Below are 20,456 nucleotides of genomic sequence, written 5' to 3' on the forward strand. Positions count from 1 at the left end.
AAATGTTCAATGCATTCAATATGCACCACACATATTAAACATCCTGTTTCCAAAAAGTCACTGCCCCACATATGACTGAAGGTACATTCTTCAAAATATCAATGAAGTCAGTCCTACCCTAACACTAGGAAGACAGAATTAATCTTCTGCATTTTCAGAAGTCTCTTCCATGTAATCCTTTATATACGGCATAACTGTAGAAAACTAGGCAGCAGCACCAAATTGCTAGGACTATAACTTCAGCTGGCAGATTTTTTTTTAATTTGTTGACTAGATCATTAAAGGCAGAACTGTTCATTTAATTGAGGAAAGCACCAGTCTCCTAAAAGATGCTAGTGTTTTGTTATCCTCTATATTCTATTAAACTGAAAGACCCTAAGGCAAATCAGATGTTCTGTTTCAAGCCATCCTCTCTACAATTAACTCTGAACATGTTCGGAAAGCCACTATCTTTTTTCAAATCATAATACGTACCATTTAGTTTGATACTCTTAATTATTTTTATCTGGAATACTATGTTGCCTTCCTGTTGTCTTCTTTATGTAGAGTGTTTTGGCTTCATCTATTTAAAAATGGAATTTCTGATTAAAAGTTTCCCAGCCACTGGACTGCACATTCATTTTGTTTCTAGGAGACTCACAAGATTTTGCTAAATTCTGTATTTTTGGATTTGGGGAAGGAAGATAGAAAGTACCTTCCTATATATTTCTTAGATTTGAGGTGAAAACCAATATGGCAGTACTAAGAATACTCCATTCGGACAGGTTGGGATTATTTTATGTAATTGTCTTTTACTGGCAATTCTAGCAACACTAGGGGAAAGAAGAATCAGCCAAATTATTAATCCCCTCCAATTTATGACAGAGAAGATAAAGTTGAGAGAGAGATGAAACAGCTCTTTATTGTAGAAAGTTTATTTTTCTCACAAAATTAGATGTCAGTCAAGAAACCTCACCCTTCTGCGTAATCTGTCTCGTTCTTCGCGGATAGCATTCATGGTGGCCTTAGTTCTGTTTAATTCTTCTTCCTTGCTGCACAGCATAGCCGTTAAGCTTTCATTCTCTTCCCTCAAACCTGCCAGTTCCTTCTCCCATCGTGACCTTTCTTCAGCCAAGTTTGGGTACAAATCTCGGCCAAGCACACCTTCAATCTCCTCAACTGTCTGAAAAACATAAGAAATTAAAACTTTAAAGGAATACATCATGAGGAATCTCTGAAAATACATATTCATAATAATTCATTGCTGTTTAATAGATATTTTTGTTTAAAAACTATAATTTTTAATCATTTATACTACCATTTTAGTCATTTGTCAATAGATAAGTTCAAACATAATGGGAAAAATACACTAAAAACATACTGTTGCTATTCCACAGCCTTGCCCCAATTTCTTTGGATCCATTTGAATTAGAATACATTATTTCATATAATTTTTCCTAATCTTTTATGAAAATCAATGTTTTTACTCTTAGAGTAAATTGTTTGCAGATTTACTCTCTCTCTCTCTCTCTCCCCACACACACACACACTGTATACACAAACACACAGAGAATATATGTGTTATTCTGGCTACATCTGTATACAGCCAGAATTAAAAAAAAACAAAGTAAAAAAATATCAAAAGTATTTTCTAAACCAGAGTTCCTTAAAGTTCTTTTTTTCATAAGCATGTCATCTTACACAGAAAAAATATACAATATAAAACATACCCAATGCAAAAAACAAAAACAACAACAAAACAAAATCCAGTAATGCCACAATATAAAGAAAAGGAATAAAGAAATTGACAACATTAAATTGTAATTAGGGCAGGGGTGTCAAACTCGATTTCACTGAGGGCTGCATTAGGGTTTTATTTGAACTTGGGGGCTTGGATGGGCATGGCCAGTTTGATGTCACTTATGTTGGGGGTGTCTGTGGTGGCCCGAGCGCTCTGCCAGTGAAAACGGGTTCCAGAGTTCCATTTTCAGCTGCGACAGCCTCCTGCCACCCTCTGCCAGTGAAAATGGAGCTCAGCTGGGGGGGGGGGGTTGGCCTCCCCAAGCTCTGTTTTCACTGGCAGGGGGTGGCAGGAGGCTGTCACAGCTGAAAATGGAGCCTGGGCCTGCCTGAGCTCCAATTTTGCTGGCAGAGGCACTGCGGGCTGGTCCTTTGCTGTTTCTAGGGTGGCCCCACAGGCCAGATCTAAACAAAGTTCAAAGTTTCAAAGTTTAATAGCATTTGTATGCCGCCCAATCCCGTAGGACTCCAGGTGGCTAACAATACAAATAAATCAAAATGGAATAAGAGGAAAAAAAAGATAGATTAAAAAAAACACACTATGCACTCCATTCCAAGTGGGGCTGGACCATATTTTGGGGTCAACAGCCCCAGGCCTGCTGGAACAGCCAGGTTTTAGTGGCCTTACGGAAGGCTGAGAGAGTGGGAAGGGTCCGGATCTCTGCGTGGAGATCATTCCACAGGGCTGGAGCAGCTACAAAGACCTCCCCCGAGTAGTCGCCAACCGGCATTGCCCGGTCAATGGTACCCGAAGGAGGCCCAATCTGTGTGATCTTATAGGTCATTGAGAGGTATGTGGCAGGAGGCGGTCCCGTAGGTATCCAGGTCCTAAGCCATGTAGGGCTGTAAAGGTAATGACCAGCACCTTGAAGCGCATTCGGAGACCGATGGGAAGCCAGTGCAGTTTGCGGAGGATAGGTGTAACATGGGTGTACCTAGGTACACCCGATATCGCTCGCGCAGCTGCATTCTGGACCAATTGTAGTCTCCGAACACTCTTCAGGGGCAGCCCCAAGTAAAGCGCATTACAGTAATCAAGCCAGAGGTGACAAGAGCATGAGTGACCATTTGAAGTGGTCCCCCCTGGTCACAGCCGACAGATGGTATTCTAATGTCAGCTGAGGATCCAGGAGGACACCCAAGTTGCGGACCCACTCTGAGGGGCGAAGGGTTTCGCCCCCCAGGCTAAGAGATGGAATATCTGCTCCATTCTTAGGGGGCATCAACAGCCACTCGGTCTTGTCGGGATTGAGTGCCAGCTTGTTTACTCCCATCCAGACCCTAACAGCCTCCAAGCACTGGCACATCACTTCTACCGCTTCGCTGAGTTGGCACGGGGCGGACAGATACAACTGAGTATCGTTCGCATATTGATATTTGATGTTTGGAATGTTTGGAATGTTCCCGTGCCGACGAATGATCTCACCCAGCGGCTTCATGTAGATGTTAAATAGGATGGGGGGCAGGACCGAGCCCTGAGGCACCCCATATTTTAGGGGCCTAGGGCTCGACCTCTGTCCTCCAACCAACACCTATCTGAGAGGTAAGAGGAGAACCACCGTAACACGGTGCCTCCCACTCCCACCTCTCCCAGTCATCGTAGAAGGATACCATGGTCGATAGTATCGAAGGCCGCTGAGAGGTCAAGAAGCACCAGGATAGAGGAATGTCCTCTATCCTTCGCCCGCCAGAGATCATCAGTCAGTGCAACCAAAGCAGTTTCAGTGGAGTAACCAGGCCTGAAGCCTGACTGAAAGGGATCTAGATAATCAGCTTCATCCAAGGTCCGTCGGAGCTGAAAGGCCACCACCTTCTCAACAACCTTCCCTACGAAAGGGAGGTTGGACACTGGACGGTAGTTGTTAAGAATAGCTGGATCCAGAGAAGGCTTCTTAAGGAGGGGTCTTACCACCGCGTCCTTTAGGGGCAGCGGGAAAGATCCCTCCTGTAGAGAGGTATTAACAATTCTCTGGAGCCAGCCTCATGTGACCTCCCTGCTGGTCGAAACCATAACCGGGATGCTCCGTCCCGTCCCCGCCACCATAGACCCAACCTCCCCTCCCACGGCCCCTGTTCTCCCCAGCAGGCCATTCGTATCATACACTCTGGGATGAGAGGCGGAACCGGGCCCCCATCCACTTCTGCTTCTGCACTCAGTGGAGGGGGCTCCGGGCCGCACTCTCGATCCCCTCATGCATACCGACCAGACCTTCTCCGCACACATACCCCACTAATAATAAAATATTAAAATATACAATCATACAGAATAGAAAATTTAAAAATTTAAGTTTAAAAACACGTGGGAACATTCTCTCAACCATGCATACCTACAATCACTCCTTCACTCAGCAACAAGATGGGCGCCGTTCTGGGACGTTCTGGTTGAGCACACCCCATAGGCCGTATATGGCCCCCAGGCCTTGAGTTTGATACCTCTGGTTTAGGGTATTCAAAACAGTTTAGCCTTCAAAAGCTTTCAAAAGACCAGCAAAGACAGAGCCGGACAGATCAGGGAGGCTAGCAATAAACTTTGTGCAAAAATAGTGTTATTTGCTCCCAAAATAGAGACCAAAATTATCTCTCTTCTCCCCCCAAAAGTTTTCTTGGAAGAATAAGTTGAAGCATTTCCTTAAGATATATCATTTAACTAAACTAATCTGAACAGTAAAATGACAGTTTCTGTTGAAAAACTAAAAACAACTTTAAAGTAAGATAAAGGATACCGTGAAAATCTAGGTATTTCTTTAGAGCTAAAAAAATTATGAGTATTTCTATGAGATTTGTTGACATAGATTACTTACAACTATGTTTGCAAGAAAATACTTGTTACAACTTCTTTACAGTATTAGATTCATAACAGCAGCTGCAATTCATATGCTGTTATTGTAAGTACTATGCATTTTATATTGTCATGTATTCACTTCTTTGAAATAACAGTGATTCACTTGAAAAGAAAACGTAACTCAAATTTGCTTAAACTTTCTAATTGTGATGTTCTCAACTCCTTTCTATTTCATTTTTGTAACTTTCTTGGGCTGCGCTTTGCCTCCAAACCAAATACATACAGCTTATGTTTAAGACTCAGTTAAGAGGAAATTGTACTTTTTAAAGATAAAAAGGGCCTATTTCATTCACATCTTGTTATGCTAATGTAAGCAATACTAAACCATTGACATTTGTAGCGCATATTTGCTCAGTAGGCAATAAAGTACATGAAACATTCTAATTAAGTTCTAAAATGGGTAGCAAAGTGCATTCCACTTAATCAGTCGATATATTAAGTGGACTTACTGCTGCTTTCATTAGCTAATTAAGAAAAAAAGTTACTGTTAACTGAATGAACTACCACTTATTAATGCAAACACTACAGGTTCCTTATCTGGAATAGACACAGTCTAAAAGGTGTTCTGTAAAACCGTTCAAATAGCAGTAACCTATGACAGTTTCAATTTGAATAAATTTGATGTGTCTTACTGACTACTTTATCTGCTATGCAATAAGCTGACCCAAAGGAATTGGGAATAGCCAATTGCAACTTCAATCTGGAATTCAGGGCACTCTCCTTTAATTGCTGTTCTTTTTCATCTCTTTCCAGGAATAAAACCAAGATAGAGCTGCTCATCTCAGCTCTCTTAGGAAGCCACATGCATGTAGCCAGACAGTTTATCAATCTCTGGGACAGCAGCATGGAAAATGTTGGAGACCTGTTTTTTTTGCAAAAGCCAAGTTTTAAAAGAAATAGCTCTTGCACTTTAGTATTTTGTCACCAATCAATTGACAGCTGGTTTCTTTTGACAAGAGTTGTTACTGCAAAAACTTAGAAGTTCTGAAGAACACTAAATCAGCTGTCTCTGAGCAGATAATCATGCCTGAAGCAGTCGAGTAATGAAGCAATAAGCAGTGCCATGTAAATCTCTTTTCTCCCATCCCCAAATAACTGAAGCGAGAAAACCATCAGTATGAGTTGCAGGGAGCATATTCCTTGATCCTCTGTAAAGACAGACAGAACTTGCAATCTGTCCTCTCCCTTTATACTTAGTTGTCATATATAATGTGTGGCTTTCTTCTTTAGTCTGATTTCAAAGCTACAGTTGACTATGAAACAATAAAGGCACAGCTATTATTCCTAGTCAGATTAACCTAAAACAGTGATGGGCAACCTTTTTGGCGTGGTGTGTCAAAAATCGGCAAAAAATCGAGCATAACTCGCGTTGTGTGTCACTTCGACAAAAACATAATTTTGCGCAATTTATAGTTTAAACTACAAAAATGTATAATTGCAATATGTAATTGTATTTAATAAACCAAAAACAAATTATTTAACATACCTGCTTAGTAACTTCTTTGTTCATCAGTCGATTTCGTATGTTGCCCTTGATATTATTGAACTTGTTTGGGGTGCCGTGAACCAGGGCTGTGGAGTCGGCTGCTTCCAGCTCCACGTCCTCATCAACATGCCGCTCCAGCCCGCCCCTGCTATGAATATTCCTAGTGACGCGAGGGCGAAGAATATGAATATTCATAGCGGGGGCGGGCCGGAGCGGCATGTTGATGAGGACGTTAACTAGCCTAACAAGCTAACACAACCTCCCCCTCACTTATCTCAGTTATTGTGGGCAATTACAAGTCCATGGCACCCCAATAGTTGCTGCTAATGGCGCTCACAGTTCCCGTTGGCACTCCGCTGTTCCCTGCTGTGGTGCGGTCGTAACCGACAGTCCCAGGAGTAGACTCTCTGTGCCGGCCTGACTGGAGAGAGGCGTGCACTGTTCCCGCGCTCCTCTCCTGCGGGTCCTCCCTCGCCGCGCTGATGACGTGTGTGCGCATGGCACGCATGCCTTACCAGCAGCCCCTGCGCTCAGAAAGGGGCGGCGGCGATACAGTAAGTGAGTGTGGGCGGGGAAGATCATACGTCCCGCCCCCCCGTTCTTCCAGCACAGATTCTTTCATCCTCGGCGGCCGTGCAGGAGCCGAGGATGAATCACATGAAATCCTGTGCGTGTCACCCCAAATGGCTACGCGTGTCAGCACTGACACACGTGTCATAGGTTCGCCATCACTGACCTAAAATATCAGTTATGGGTTTAGCAAAAACCACTCACTTCTTGCCTTTTTATCTTTCTTCTCAATGTGTAAGAATAAAGGAAAGAATTCGTGTAGAACTGAAAAGTTCTCTAGAAAAATTTCAATGTTCTTCGCATGTATATTTACACACTTTGGAACAAAAAGTTGGCAGCAGGTGTGTTGTCCAAATCACTTTTATCATGATGTATCTTGCCAGATATCAAATCCTAGTCCATCCCTACATTTTGCCAGGTGAGGACATCTCAGTTGGCAACAAGACAAAACAGGGATTCTAAGGATTAGCAATTGTGGCAGAAAATGTTATGCTGCTTTACTTTTTTGCAGGCTCAAGAATTAATAAGAAAAGAAAGATGGGGCATAGAAATCACTGAGCAAAATCTGTTGCCCAGTTTTCCAAGATAGAGAATTCTAAAACTGGCCAAAGATATGGGCAATAGAGGTAGTCCTCGACTTATGACAACAATTGAGCCCAACATTTTTGTTAAATGAGATATTTGTTAAGACAATTTTGCTCTATTTTATGACCTTTCTTGCCTCAGTTGTTAAGTGAATCACTGCAGTTGATTTGTAACCCAATTGTTAAATGAATCTGACTGTCCCATTGACTTTACTTGTCAGAAGGTTGCAAAAGATAATCACATGACCTTGGGAACACAACAACAGTCATAAATATGAATCAACTGCTGAGTATCTGAATTTTGCTCACATGATTATCGTTACTGTGAAAAATGGTCATAAGTCACTTTTTTTCAGTGCCGTTGTAGCTTTGATTTAAGTAAACTCTTGTAAGTTAAGGACTACATGTATTGCATTTGCTATAGTCATAGCAAAAGTGATTTATATGACTAAGATCCTGCTTAGGTTATGCCATGGCTATTCATAAGCCCCATTCATATGAAGTGGCAGAAGAAGGATATAGTACTTTTCTTTGAGAAAAGGTGAATATGTGACCAAAATGAAATCCTTACACTCACTTAATTACTACATTGCTTATCGATGGAAGTTCTGGTCCCAATTGTGGTCATAAGTGGAGGATTACCTGTAAACCTACCTGCATGTACAAAAGTGATACACAGTAATCAACAAGTTTAGTCACCAATAAAACTCAAGCATGCATGTGATTAGCATTTAAAAATCAGTATGAATCAAGATGTATAAATTCCAGCCATGGGGGCTTAGCTGACAAACCACAATGAAAGCATGCTCTGCACATCCCGCGGAGAGTTGGCTGCCGCTGCTACCCCCACTACCCCCCTCAGTAACTTTGATCCATGAGGGATTGACCTCCCTGTCAATCAGCCATGCGCCGGCGGAGGGAGCCCAATCGTTACTCTAGGTGGCCTCGTTTCTGTTGTCCAAAGGCCCACTCTCCTCTGGGTGTGTCCAGGCACTATAATATCCCGGACCAGCTGACAGAAGCCTCCTAGCTATCTGCAGACTAAAGTCCATCATGCTAAAGATCACTGCTGTGCTGTGTTTTGTTGCCACCTGCGCGGCCGCGCACCCACACAGCTTAGAAGGAACATTGGTTGTGAACCAATAAAACATAATGAAGAATTACCATACAAAAGGGACAAAAGTTAATGAGAAATATTAAATGTTGACATACTTTCTACATAAGACAAATTTTTAGAATCACTCACATATTATGTGATTAGCATTTAAAAATCAGTATGAATCAAGATATATAAATTCAGCCAAAATTTGTGCAATTTTAATACCCCTTATTCCTGTTAAAATGTACGTGGTTGCAATAATATTATTTCTTATTGAAAGTGTACACTACGCTATGGCTGAGCTATGATCATTCAATTCTGAATATGTGTGCAAAAGTGGCAGGAACATTGATTAACTAATAACTAATTAACTGTTTGTAGGAAGACATGTTTCTGTATTATTGTATAATGGTGAGCTTATTTTGAAAAATTCTCTAAATATTTTTCAAATATTTTGACCAACATGTTACTTCCCTCTTAAGTACCTTCTAAATGTATCATTAGAATTCTAATTTCTATTATTATCCACAACTTCTCATTTCTAACTTGTTATTTTATATAACAGCACAGATTTAAAGATGACCTACACAGATCACATTTAAATGAAAATTCAGGCCCCTTCCCTGAGCTTCTCAGATTATGGATTTTATTAATTATAATAATAATTCAAACAGGAAGTCAAACTTCCTTATTATCTCTTAAAATGGTTTACAAGGTGTATAAGTTTTGAAAAATCTATAAAACGATATGTAGGGTGCATATCAGGCTGGGATATGTGATGGAAAGAATCACTGGTTGCTCTTTTTGATGATCCCTAGATCTTATAACACTGACCATGGTATCCATCTGAAATGGCTCTGGGTTGGGGGGAGGCACTGCATTATGCTGGTTCACTTCCGGTCTCAGGAATCACTCTCAGTTGTGTGAAATGGACAGCAGAAATTTGTTAAACAAACAAACAATCAATCAATCAAACACTTCTTTATCAAATAAATGATGATACATGTGGACCAATTACATTATATCCTATAAACAGTTACAATTAACATTAATATTACCACACCTTGATGGCCAAGTCACAGTGTTCACTGGCAGTAGTGAGCTGTTCAATATGCCTGTCAACATCTGCCACAGACAAGCTACAGCTGCTCTTCTTTCTCCCACAGACAACATTCTCCAGTCCTGTCAGCACTCTCTGCAATTCAGAGTTTAAGTCACTACAGGTATCTGAAATGAAACGGAATGTGTCAGATTAGCATTGCAGACAACCTCATCTTTCTAATGGGATTAGGGAAGAAGAGGAGGAAGAAGGAAGCAGACAAACAGATTCAAATTTTCCTTGAAAATACTAACATCCTAATCTTGCAACCTACTAATGATTACCTGACAACTAAGGTTAAAAACTAGGCTAAAAAACAATCTTCTTTAAGTCCTCCTTAAAGCTCATATTGCTCGATTTTTGTGTAAGGGAAATCAAGGTAGTTTTTTTTCCAGAACAATACAAATGGAGGTTGGTTGCCATTATCTTTTGGCTTATTTTTTTTTATTCTCAGCTCTGGGACATCCTGATAATCTTCTATCCAAGTATTAATCAGATCTGGCTTTGTTGAGATTTTTTTGAGACTTGCCAATCAGTCTAAAGGTTGGGAGGGTGATTTTCCACAACAGGAGAAAACCATTAACTAGGAGACCTCAATGGTAAGGTCACTCTGCCAAAAATGTGAATCATCTACACAATATCACTGAAGCCAACAAATAAGGCAAAACGGAAATCTTCAGAATTACGTAATTATATTCTTCTAAGCAATCTTTAGCATGGCTCACGTATGTTTTATAACACCTTATAAGTGTCTGCAATACCGGAGCACTATATCCTCATTATAATTTGTTCAAGAAAGTGAGATGATCTCTGTTTTTGCTTGCACTGCATCCCTGATTACATTTATTAAATTGAATGGTCAGAAGATGAATTGGTATAGTCCACCTACATAATGGTGGTGGTGAGGAATAAAATTAATGGCATTCAACAACATACTTATCTTTTATAGGTAACAATAATAAAGTGAGAGGCAAGCAATATATATTCCTACTGAATTTACTAGGTGATATTTATAGAATCCAAAGTCCTTTCACTTATTTTATTTATGATCATGGACTAAAATGAAAGCAATAATACAGTTGTGAACAATGTTCCCTCTAATTTTTTTTCAGTGTTTGTGGAAAAGTATAGTGTTTGAGTGGCACATTTTCATGCCTGAGCACCTGAATTTTTTTCACAGATGTCACCCAAGAGAACAATGAAATCAGTGTTATTTGAAACTCAATTCTACCATGTAAATATCCATTAAGTAAAGAAATCTCCCTATACAGGTAGTCCTCAATCTACAACCATAATTGAGCCCAAAGTTTCTATTGCTAAGTGAGAGATTTGTTAAGTGAGTTTTGCCCCATTTTACAACCTTTCTTGCTACAGTTAAGTGAATCACTGCGGTTAAATCAGTAACCTGATTGTTAAATCAATCTGACTTTCCCACTGACTTTGCTTGGCAGAAGGTTGCAAAAGGTGACCCCAGGACACTGCAACCATCATAAATATGAGGCAGTTGCCAAACATCCAAATTTTGATCACGGCGGCGGGGCTTTAAAGTCCCGGTGCTGTGTCTGCCATAGAGCGGGATGCGTCCCGCTGTATGGCGGACACAGCGGCAGGGCTTTGGGGACCACCTGAGCGGCCATGATCCCCCCTACCCAGCCAGCCCACCCGCCCTACTCCCAGGCTGGCCGGCACAAGGCCTCACCGCTCTTCTCTCCTCCTTCCCATTCAAGCGGCGGCAGACAACGGGGCCTCATTCCTCCCCCGGTGCGGCGAGCTCCAGCGGGCTGGATGCGAGTGCGAGGGGCCTGGCCCTGCAGTGCCTCCTCGCTCAGTTGCAGCCGGCAAAGAAAGGGGAGAGGAGGAGGAGGTAGAGGAAAGGGGGAGGGGAGCAGGACGGGGCTCCCAGTGGGGGGAGAGGAGAAAGGGAAGGGGGGCACAGCGGGCAAAAGAAAAAAAGCACCAGCCCCTCTCTTCTCAAACAAGGCTGCCCCTCTCTTCTCAAACAAACTCTCTCTCAAATTGAGTTTGTTTGAGTGAAGTGAAGAAACAAACACATGCACACACACACGCACACCCAAATTACTTACAATAAAAAATTACTTACAAATTACAATAATTTTGAATTCCTTCCCCCTCCTTCCGACCCACATACCTTTTCCAGCTGTGTCACAGAGGATTTCAACTCTGCTCTTGTTTGCCATGATGAAAATGTAAAAAAATGTAAAAAGAAAAAGGCAAGAGCTGCTGAGGTCAGGCTGGGTTAGTTGCTGCCAGAGCCTTTAATGGATGACTCTGCTTAACTGTTTAAAAAAAGCCTCTAAAAAAAGTGCCCTCTACAGGAGGAGGCGAGAGAATCACATGCCTCATCTACATAAGGAATTTTTTGGCTTTTAACCCTTGCTTAACTCTGCTCAAGTGATCATAAAGATAGACTAAATAGACTAAATGAGGCACATGGTTCTCTTGCCTCCTCCTGCAGAGGGCACTTTTTTAGAGGCTTTTTTAAACAGTTAAGCACTAAGCAGAGTCATCCACTGTGACTCTGGCAGCAACTACCTCAGCCTTTTTTCTTTTAATTTTTTTTCTTTTCATGATGACAGTGGTGAGGCCCTGCCTCCCCTGACTACACGTCACTGCATATGAATGTGGACAGAGGTGCTTTGAACATGGGATATCACTGAATTTTCCTTCATCATCCTGGTTCATTCAAGGTAAAACACTAACTCTTGCAATGTAAAAGCCCTCTTTGTATGATAGAGATAAAAGTGGCCTATTATAAAATCTCCCATAAAAATTATTTGAACCTTTGCAGAACTTCTGTCCTTTTACAGATCTGAATCAAGGACTCTGACTACCATTGCGACTGGGCTAAAGGACTGCAGTAAGACAATTACAAGGTCATGTATTTTTCTTAAGAAAAGATAAACTTGTCAGCAAGGACTAAATGAACAAATGATCCACTCTGGAAAATTAGATTTGGCTGATATTTCTAACTAGTGTTAGAATTAGGAAAATTAATTATAGCATTGAAAGATTTTGGGCATACAGCAACAGCTTTTCAAGCCATTTGTTAATTCTAAGCAGCTGTAGATTCAAAATCAATTCCGAGATATGTAAAAATCTTGGTCTGTTCAGCTGGGATATCATTGATTCTCTGACCATATTTATTACTTAGTAAAGAAAGTCATTTCTAAAAAAACAAAAAACCAATTTGATTCATCAAAATAATGTGTTGCTATAATTCTGTTGAAAAGTAAACTGAGTCTGGAAGAGAATGACAATGTAAATGATTATTGCCTAATCTGGAGATTAAAATTGCATCTTTACTTTCATATATATGACCTAAACAGGAAAAGCTTCTTGAATGAAGAGCCTAGTTGTATAGGAAACTGTTTGCTAGGTACTGATAAATATTATTGAGTTTTTCTAAAAGTTTTTACTCTGAATGAATTTATAAAAATGATGTACATATTGTAAAATATTCAAACTTGTAACCTAATAGTTTTTCATTAATGTAGTTCAAATTCTTCAATTTCAATATGCACATATTGCTATATTTTCTGTCTCTGTAGGCCACCTTCAATGAGCAACTGAACATTACAAAACTGTTCTCAAAACTTAAATTTTGTCAACACAGATACACTTAATATATTCTGGTATGAAACAATTCCACTGGCAGAATCACAGAATCGCAGAATCACAGTATGTAGTCCTGGATGCTCTCTTCAGCTTGGTTGTTTGCTTGCAGCTGTTTTACTTGACTAGTTAACATCATCAGTAATGAACATGGGATTTGTCCCCCGATTTTGTACAATAGCTTGTCCTGCTGTACGTTACAATATATAGTACACAAAATAAATACAGTCAACATGTAGGACAGCCAGGCAGACGATTATCCACAAATATTCATAAACGCCAACCAGAAATCAGAAAGCATAATGAAAACTCCTTAATCTCACAAGACATAGACAAACTCAACCATAGTTTCAATGGAAAACTGTGAATATCACAGAACAAGCTAAATACAAAAATGTTGGGGAATTCTAGAATTCCTGGAAAGTTCAGACAAAGCAGCCACTAATAGACAAAGAAATAAACCACATTTACACACCATTCAAAAAAGGCAATAAAAAGCTAAGAAGGGAACAAAAAGGTCAGAATATATCCTCTCCAGCAACCAACACCCAGGTAAGTAGAGATAAACACTAGACAAAAAAATTTAAGAGAAAACAATATCCTAATTAGAGAACTACCAAGGAGGAAACATTGGAAGGGCAAGCAACAGGGAGGAAACCCCACATTCACTACTACTGATATTACCACCTAACTGGATAATGAAGCAGCTGCAAGCAACCGGCTTAGACCACTGAATACTCCAAAGTTCAACTCTCAGCTATGTATATTCTCATCTATTGAAGAGACTATATATATTATATGGTAATTAAACAAATATAATGCAAGAGAAGAGAAAATATATTGTTAAGTAAATCTCCTTTTTGGAGACTAGAGTTGAGTAGCAGAAGGTAGCAAGGAATGTGCAGCTGAATAGTCACACTATCAATCACAGCGCTTAAGTTAAAACAAGGATAACTTTACTTGCGTTAACAAAAACAAAGTAGGATAAACATTCTCCAAAACAAACTATAAGTAGTCTTGAATTATATACACAGTCTATGATACAACACGTTGCTTTACAGATGCTCAACTCACGATTCATCATGTAGACAGGTAACTAACATACAGAGTAGCCACCATCCAATATACAGTATTCAACTTCAATAATAAGCACGGAGAACATACAGGAACAACCAGGAACAACCAGTAGTAGTTCCTACAAATAGTAAGTAGTTCTTATGGCCGATTAAAGCAACAGCATCCAATCGCATCTCACTTGAGCATTTAAAGTGACAGATGCATTATTTCAATCATGGCATATATATATATATAAGCATAAGATTAATTTTATAGCCATATATGTTAGGGATGTAATTTTAATCTTGGGTTTGATATATATATAGCCCTAACATATATGGCTATAAAATTAATCTTATGCTTAAAATTTAATACATATTTTATATACAAACACAATTTGTTGATTTCAAAGCGATCAAGGGTAGGAAAACATTCTCAACACAAACACTGAGAGCTGAACTATGGGCATTTTCTCTACCTACAAGTAAACAGAAAGTGATAGTGCATTCTTTAACTGAACTGAGCTCCATGGAGAAAAGAAATTACAGTATAGTGGAAAGGGAGCACAAAAGAATGAAGAGTCCTAACTTTATCTGCCCATCTTTTCAGAGATATTTTGTTGTGAAACTCCACTGACATACCAAATAAGAATAATGAAGCTGAAATACTTTACATATGAACAATTCTGACATTTATATTGGGATAAATGATTAAGAGTTCTATTGCTTTTTCTAAGGGCTAATTTATAAAAAAAATTCCCATTACAGTGTTTTATATGGCAGGATATGAAATTTGTACTTGGCTTATTGCACAAATCAGCCCACTTGCATGAAATATTTCCACATTGATGTGACAATTCTTTAAGAGCTGATGTTTCAAGCAACTAGAAAGGGTGAAATAGTAAGCACAATATAAATATGCAACCGCTTCAGCAAGAGGTGATTACTGTAGGAATTCATTCCAACAACGTTGGGAGGAAAGAAATCTGTACGTCATATGTGAATGATAGCTTATGAAACAATTTCCTGTTTGATATGCATGAAGAAAATATATTTCTGTTATTTGCCAATACTTGACTATCACAGTAATGAATTTATAAAAGTGTCCTAAGGAAACACAAGAGAAGAATTAACACTTACTCATTTTAAATTCCTTTAAAATACAGACTATGTATAGCTGTTTTTAATAGAAGGATGAGCACACAATAGAAATGGGCAAAGTATAGCCCTTGCATAACCTCTGAGCCAGTGGTGGGTTGCAGGCGGCATGCCCTGGTACGGATGTACCAGAGCCTGCCCAGAGCACTGGATACTGTTCCAGTACAGTGCTCCAGAGGGCCTACCCGCCCACCCGAGCTCCTTACCTTTCTTTTAAGCCTTCTGCACTCGTGCATGGTGTGTACAGAGCCTGTGCAATGCTCTGTGGAGCAGCTGGAGTGTCACGGAGGCTTGCAGAGGTGCTAAGACACATGCGCACACTGCGTGCGTCCATGTGGATGCCACCGGGCCCATTCCAACCGTACCAGTTGGAACGGCATCCGGAACCCACCACTGCTCTGACCATCCCTGGAGATAAGCCTTAAAATTGGTTAAAAGGCCACAAAGAAAATTAATGTCAATGTGGATTTACCACCTCAGGGATATACTTTTGAACTCTGTTTGCAAAAGATAAACTACAATAAAATAAAAGCTTTAATATACTTATGAGAAAGCTATTTGTCTACAATTAAAATCATGGTTCTGCATTAACCACATGTTTGTTTTATAATTAGCATGTTTCAGACAAAGATGTAGTAATGAAATTGCTGAATTGATACAATTATTCTCCAATCATATAGAATAATTGTAGTTTAAGGATTACCAAGAACCCAAAGTTATTCCTCCTTTATTTCAAATCACCATAATAATCTGGGTACATTTTGTCATATTTTACATGACAGTGCTTTCCTCATTTTTACATTTCACAATGCAAATAAGACTAAAAGCAAAAATGATCTATATCTTGGGGAAAGCAGATTACATAGGACAGTGATGACGAACCTTTTAGGCACAGTGTGCCCAAACTGGAAAGCGCGCGTGTACCAGAGTGCAGAAAACCCAACGATCAGCTGGCTGAGCTGGGGCGACAGTGCGTGTGCCCACAGAGAGGGCTCTGCATGCCACTTCTGGCACATGTGTCATAGGTTCACCATTCCGGACATAAGATGTACAATATAGGCCCAAATAAGGTTTTTTTAGTCCTTGATGGGGGTTTGTTTTGCCTATAGCAACATAGAGGCATATTTGCTTTGTGAATATATCAAAAAAATTAAAAAAAAAACAAAGTTATAAAAAAAAGTAGAACAAAAAAAGGCATGCAAATGAAAACAAATATACTATTTGCTTTCTGACTGGTATAGGCTCAACATTAAGGTATACTAGATTCAAAGGGAAATAGGTGTCACATGTAGGGCAGTCTGGCAGCTTCTTAAAACAACAACTTTTTCCAGATTCATGCTGCTGCCTAATACAGTATTTGTTTCCTGTTCAAAACTGAATTTAGCAAATTTTCCCAAACAGAATTATCTAAAATAATATAGTTATGTACCTAAAACAAAAACATCTAGAAACCTGCCTTGGGCAACTTTATCATTAAATATATATCTCCAAATTAGCTGGGCCATATATAGCTGTATATTAATCAATCATTATTAACTAACAACAAATTATACCCATGCATAAATTTTGCTTTTGTTTTAAGATCTTACAGTAATTGCATCACTATTTTTTCCATGATAAGCATGCTTGCTTTACACATCATAAAAATAGTCATAGTGGTTAACAGTTACCCTATTATACTCTATTCTGTAGTTTTATTTTGCTCTGAAATAATTATAGAAATAGTGATTATAACATAGGAATTAAAAAACATACATACATACATACATACATGATTTTTGAAAACATTTCAAATATTTTAAATATTCACATTCAGTGTTTCTATCCAGAATGACTCTTGTACCGAAGATATAGATCAATTTGAAAAATCATTGTTTATAGTTTGTAAATGGTGAGTAGATTTGAATAAAATTATCTTCTATTGCAGTGTTTCAGTGTTCCTTTATATGCTGATATTTTTTGCCACATCAATTTTCTACATTTAGTAGATCCAATTAAACATTTACTTATCAAATATTTTGCAATAGTTAGCACAATAATAATTTAAACAACTTCTTAGCTGCAGCAATTTATATGTCATAAGAAACACAGATTTCCACATACTGAAGAAAATTTGAGACACACACTACACAACATACTCTTACCAATAAATTATTGGTAGGTTTAGAAGACATCAAAATGATGCAGTAACTATTAGAATTGAAAATGGGTTATCGCTCTGAAATAAACATCAGAATCCAGAATTTTTAAAATGTGGCTTAATATACTGACTCTTTCTGTCACAAATTATTTCTATCCGGCACATTGGCTATAGGCCCATGCAATGGAACCACAAAACCTGCTGGAGCTTCACAAAAATTATGATTACAAGAGCCATTCTGACACAAACAAATGTCCCTAACACTTCCCAGCTCAGCCAAATGTTATTTGAAACCTGCCATCTGTATAAAAATTACACAGCTTTCGGAAAGCAACAAGTCTTGGAAGAACATGGCTTTTCATTTCCTTTGTTATTTGATCTAATAGTACTAGAAATCTATGAATTTACACAGTTAATGGCATAAGAAGAAAAGTAAAATCGTCAAAACCTAATAATTTAATATAATATTGAAGAAAATGCTATATTTAAATTAATATATTTCAGAATATATTTTTAAAAAAGTAAATGGACAAATGAGAATGATTTACTTCAGCACTTTGTAAACATTTAAAAAAATGATTGCTTCCAATGTCATTTCTGATTTTTTTACTGCAACTAAATCCTCAAGTGCAAACTTGTTGCTGAAATTAATATTTTGTATCTATTTCTGGGTGTTGATATATTATGTGTATTTTAAAAATACACATTTGTATTTTATTTGTATTATTAAAAATAATGATTGATATTTTTACTTTACTTTCAACATCTGTGGATGTCATTTTTTTCTTCAAAAAGGTTAGAAAAAAACTGGATTACTATTAAATGCTGCTGTTTACCTCACATTTTAAAAGATTAGGAAGGTTTTCTAGTTATTTAAATTTATTGCAATAGGGCATTATATGCTGTATTAAAAATGATCCATCTTTTAAAACTATAAATATATTCAAAATACCAATGTCAGCTGTGACAATAGTTGACTGGTTTTCTGGAAGTGAAGCAGAGGTCTGATCTTGGTCCATGCTATGTGAATCATCATTGACCTCATGTTGACTCTGACTAAGTTCTGATCGCAGTTCAGAATATTCATCTTCTTCTCTGAGGAATGAAACATAAAATATTCAGAATAACTAAATGTAGTTTAATAATTTCAAATGATCAAATATGCTTTTCATAGTTTATATTACATTTAGTAATATCTAAGATGTTTGTAAGATCTAAGACATAAAATGATCAATGGAAGGAACATAAAGCTCACAAAATTAATCACAGAAGGTATTAAAAATAAAGCTATATATATTCAGTGCTGTGTATTAGTGATTCGGTTATTTAAACTTTGCTTTAAATAGTTATTTTATTCTTTTACCATTTATAACTTCCAGGTTTTCAGAATAGCACAGAAATGGACAGAAATACATAGCTTACGCAATTCCACTTTATGGCTAAATGGAATTTCAACCCAGTTCCATCTGATCTACTCTCAGGGATCGCTCACATTTTTCTTTCATTAATCCTTTGCTACTGTGTCCATGTTTTACTTTTAAGAAATGCATTATTTCATAATATTAATTGGCAGTTTATAAATGAACAAAAAATATACAAGTTAGAAAAATGACACTTTTTTTCACAGAAGGCTATAGCTAGAAATCACTTTCAGTAGCATATCTAGTAGTAGTCAAGGTAGCAGTCCTTGACTTATGACCACAATTGAGTCCACAATTGCTAAGTAAAAGATTTCTTAAGTGAGTTTTGCCCCATTTTATGACTTTTCTTGCCACAGTTATTAAATGAATCATTGCAGTTGTTAAGTTAATAGCCCGGTTGTTAAATGAATCTGGCTTTTCCATTAACCTTACTTGTCAGAAGATTGCCAAAAAACATGACCCTGGGCTGCAGCAATTGTCATAAATCTGAGTCAGTTACCAAGTATCTGAATTTTGATCACGACCATGGGAATGCTGCAATGGTTGCAAGTGTGAAAAACGCCCATAAGTCACTTTTTTCAGTCCCATTGTAACTTTGAACGGTCATTCAATGAACTGTTGTAGGACTACCTGTACTTTAAGAACTGCAGAAGTCATTTTTTATACCTTACAGGGAAATTTATATTATTGTGTTGACATATTGTACATAAACTATTTACAATATTTCAATAATACATTCCAATACAAATAGATTGTATTGTAAATATATAGTTCAAGGGCTTTCTTGAACTATATTTAAGTTTAAGAAAAATATTTAAGTTTAACTATTTAACTACAATTGAAGGCAATAATGGAAGACTTTGGATGCCTACAGAATTCCTTCAAAGATGCCTAGATTTAATTGGTTGAGGATTTTCCTTTAAGACGATAGCAATTATTTGTGATCAAATGTTTATGATCAAAGGAAAATGTAATATTATTACTTGCTCTTCATGTGAGTGCACAACTATTCAAACTATCAAAACTAAATTCAAATGAGAAGTATTAGTTTATTAGGAAAACCAATAAATATTCCAAACATGTCAGAAGTTAGTTTAAAGTTGAGATCAAAGCTATATATTTATTAAAGAAGAGAATTAAATTCTAAATAGCACAGTAACTGGCACACAAATTAAAATACATGATAATGAAATATTGGTTAATGCTCTATGAATATGTTAATTACTGGGAACATTACACTCCAACAATAATTAGCCTTAAGCAAAAAACAATTACCATGATGTTGAAGACATGTCTTTTTTGGTTAGAAAGATAATTTGTTTGCTTGCTTAGTCAACTCTCTGCAATTAGTCATTCATTTCAAAACTTGAATTACTTCTTTCCTGGTGAATGAGCTTTTCACCATATTGAAACTGAACACACAAGATGCAATGAATCTAAATTTTATTCTGTTTAGCCAAATTGAGTTAAATTCAAACTAGGTTATGTGAAAACCTCTTTTTTCTTTGTGAAAACAAACATTTCATACTTGTTATAGCTGAACACAGTACAGCCAATTTTGAGGGCATCCCTTATACATGCAATTTCCTT

At 37.9% G+C, this 20,456-nt stretch overlaps 1 protein-coding gene across 2 annotated transcripts in view; it reads right to left on the reverse strand.

The window, feature by feature from the left end:
* MCC (MCC regulator of Wnt signaling pathway) overlaps positions 1–20,456 on the reverse strand; it is a 182,656-nt gene that overhangs the window by 33,987 nt on the left and 128,213 nt on the right. For both annotated transcript variants that reach the window (XM_087715812.1, XM_087715813.1), the window contains 3 exons: positions 18,398–18,540; positions 9,424–9,587; positions 956–1,162 (listed from right to left, as the gene is read on the reverse strand). In XM_087715812.1, the coding sequence (XP_087571938.1) occupies positions 956–1,162; positions 9,424–9,587; positions 18,398–18,540 (514 nt within the window). The remainder of the gene's footprint in view (positions 1–955; positions 1,163–9,423; positions 9,588–18,397; positions 18,541–20,456) is intronic.

The sequence above is a fragment of the Thamnophis sirtalis genome, unplaced genomic scaffold (assembly GCF_051295495.1).
Source record: "Thamnophis sirtalis isolate CommonGarterSnake01/CBP01778 unplaced genomic scaffold, rThaSir2_p1.2 scaffold_5, whole genome shotgun sequence".
NCBI classification, from domain to species: Eukaryota; Metazoa; Chordata; class Lepidosauria; order Squamata; family Natricidae; genus Thamnophis; species Thamnophis sirtalis.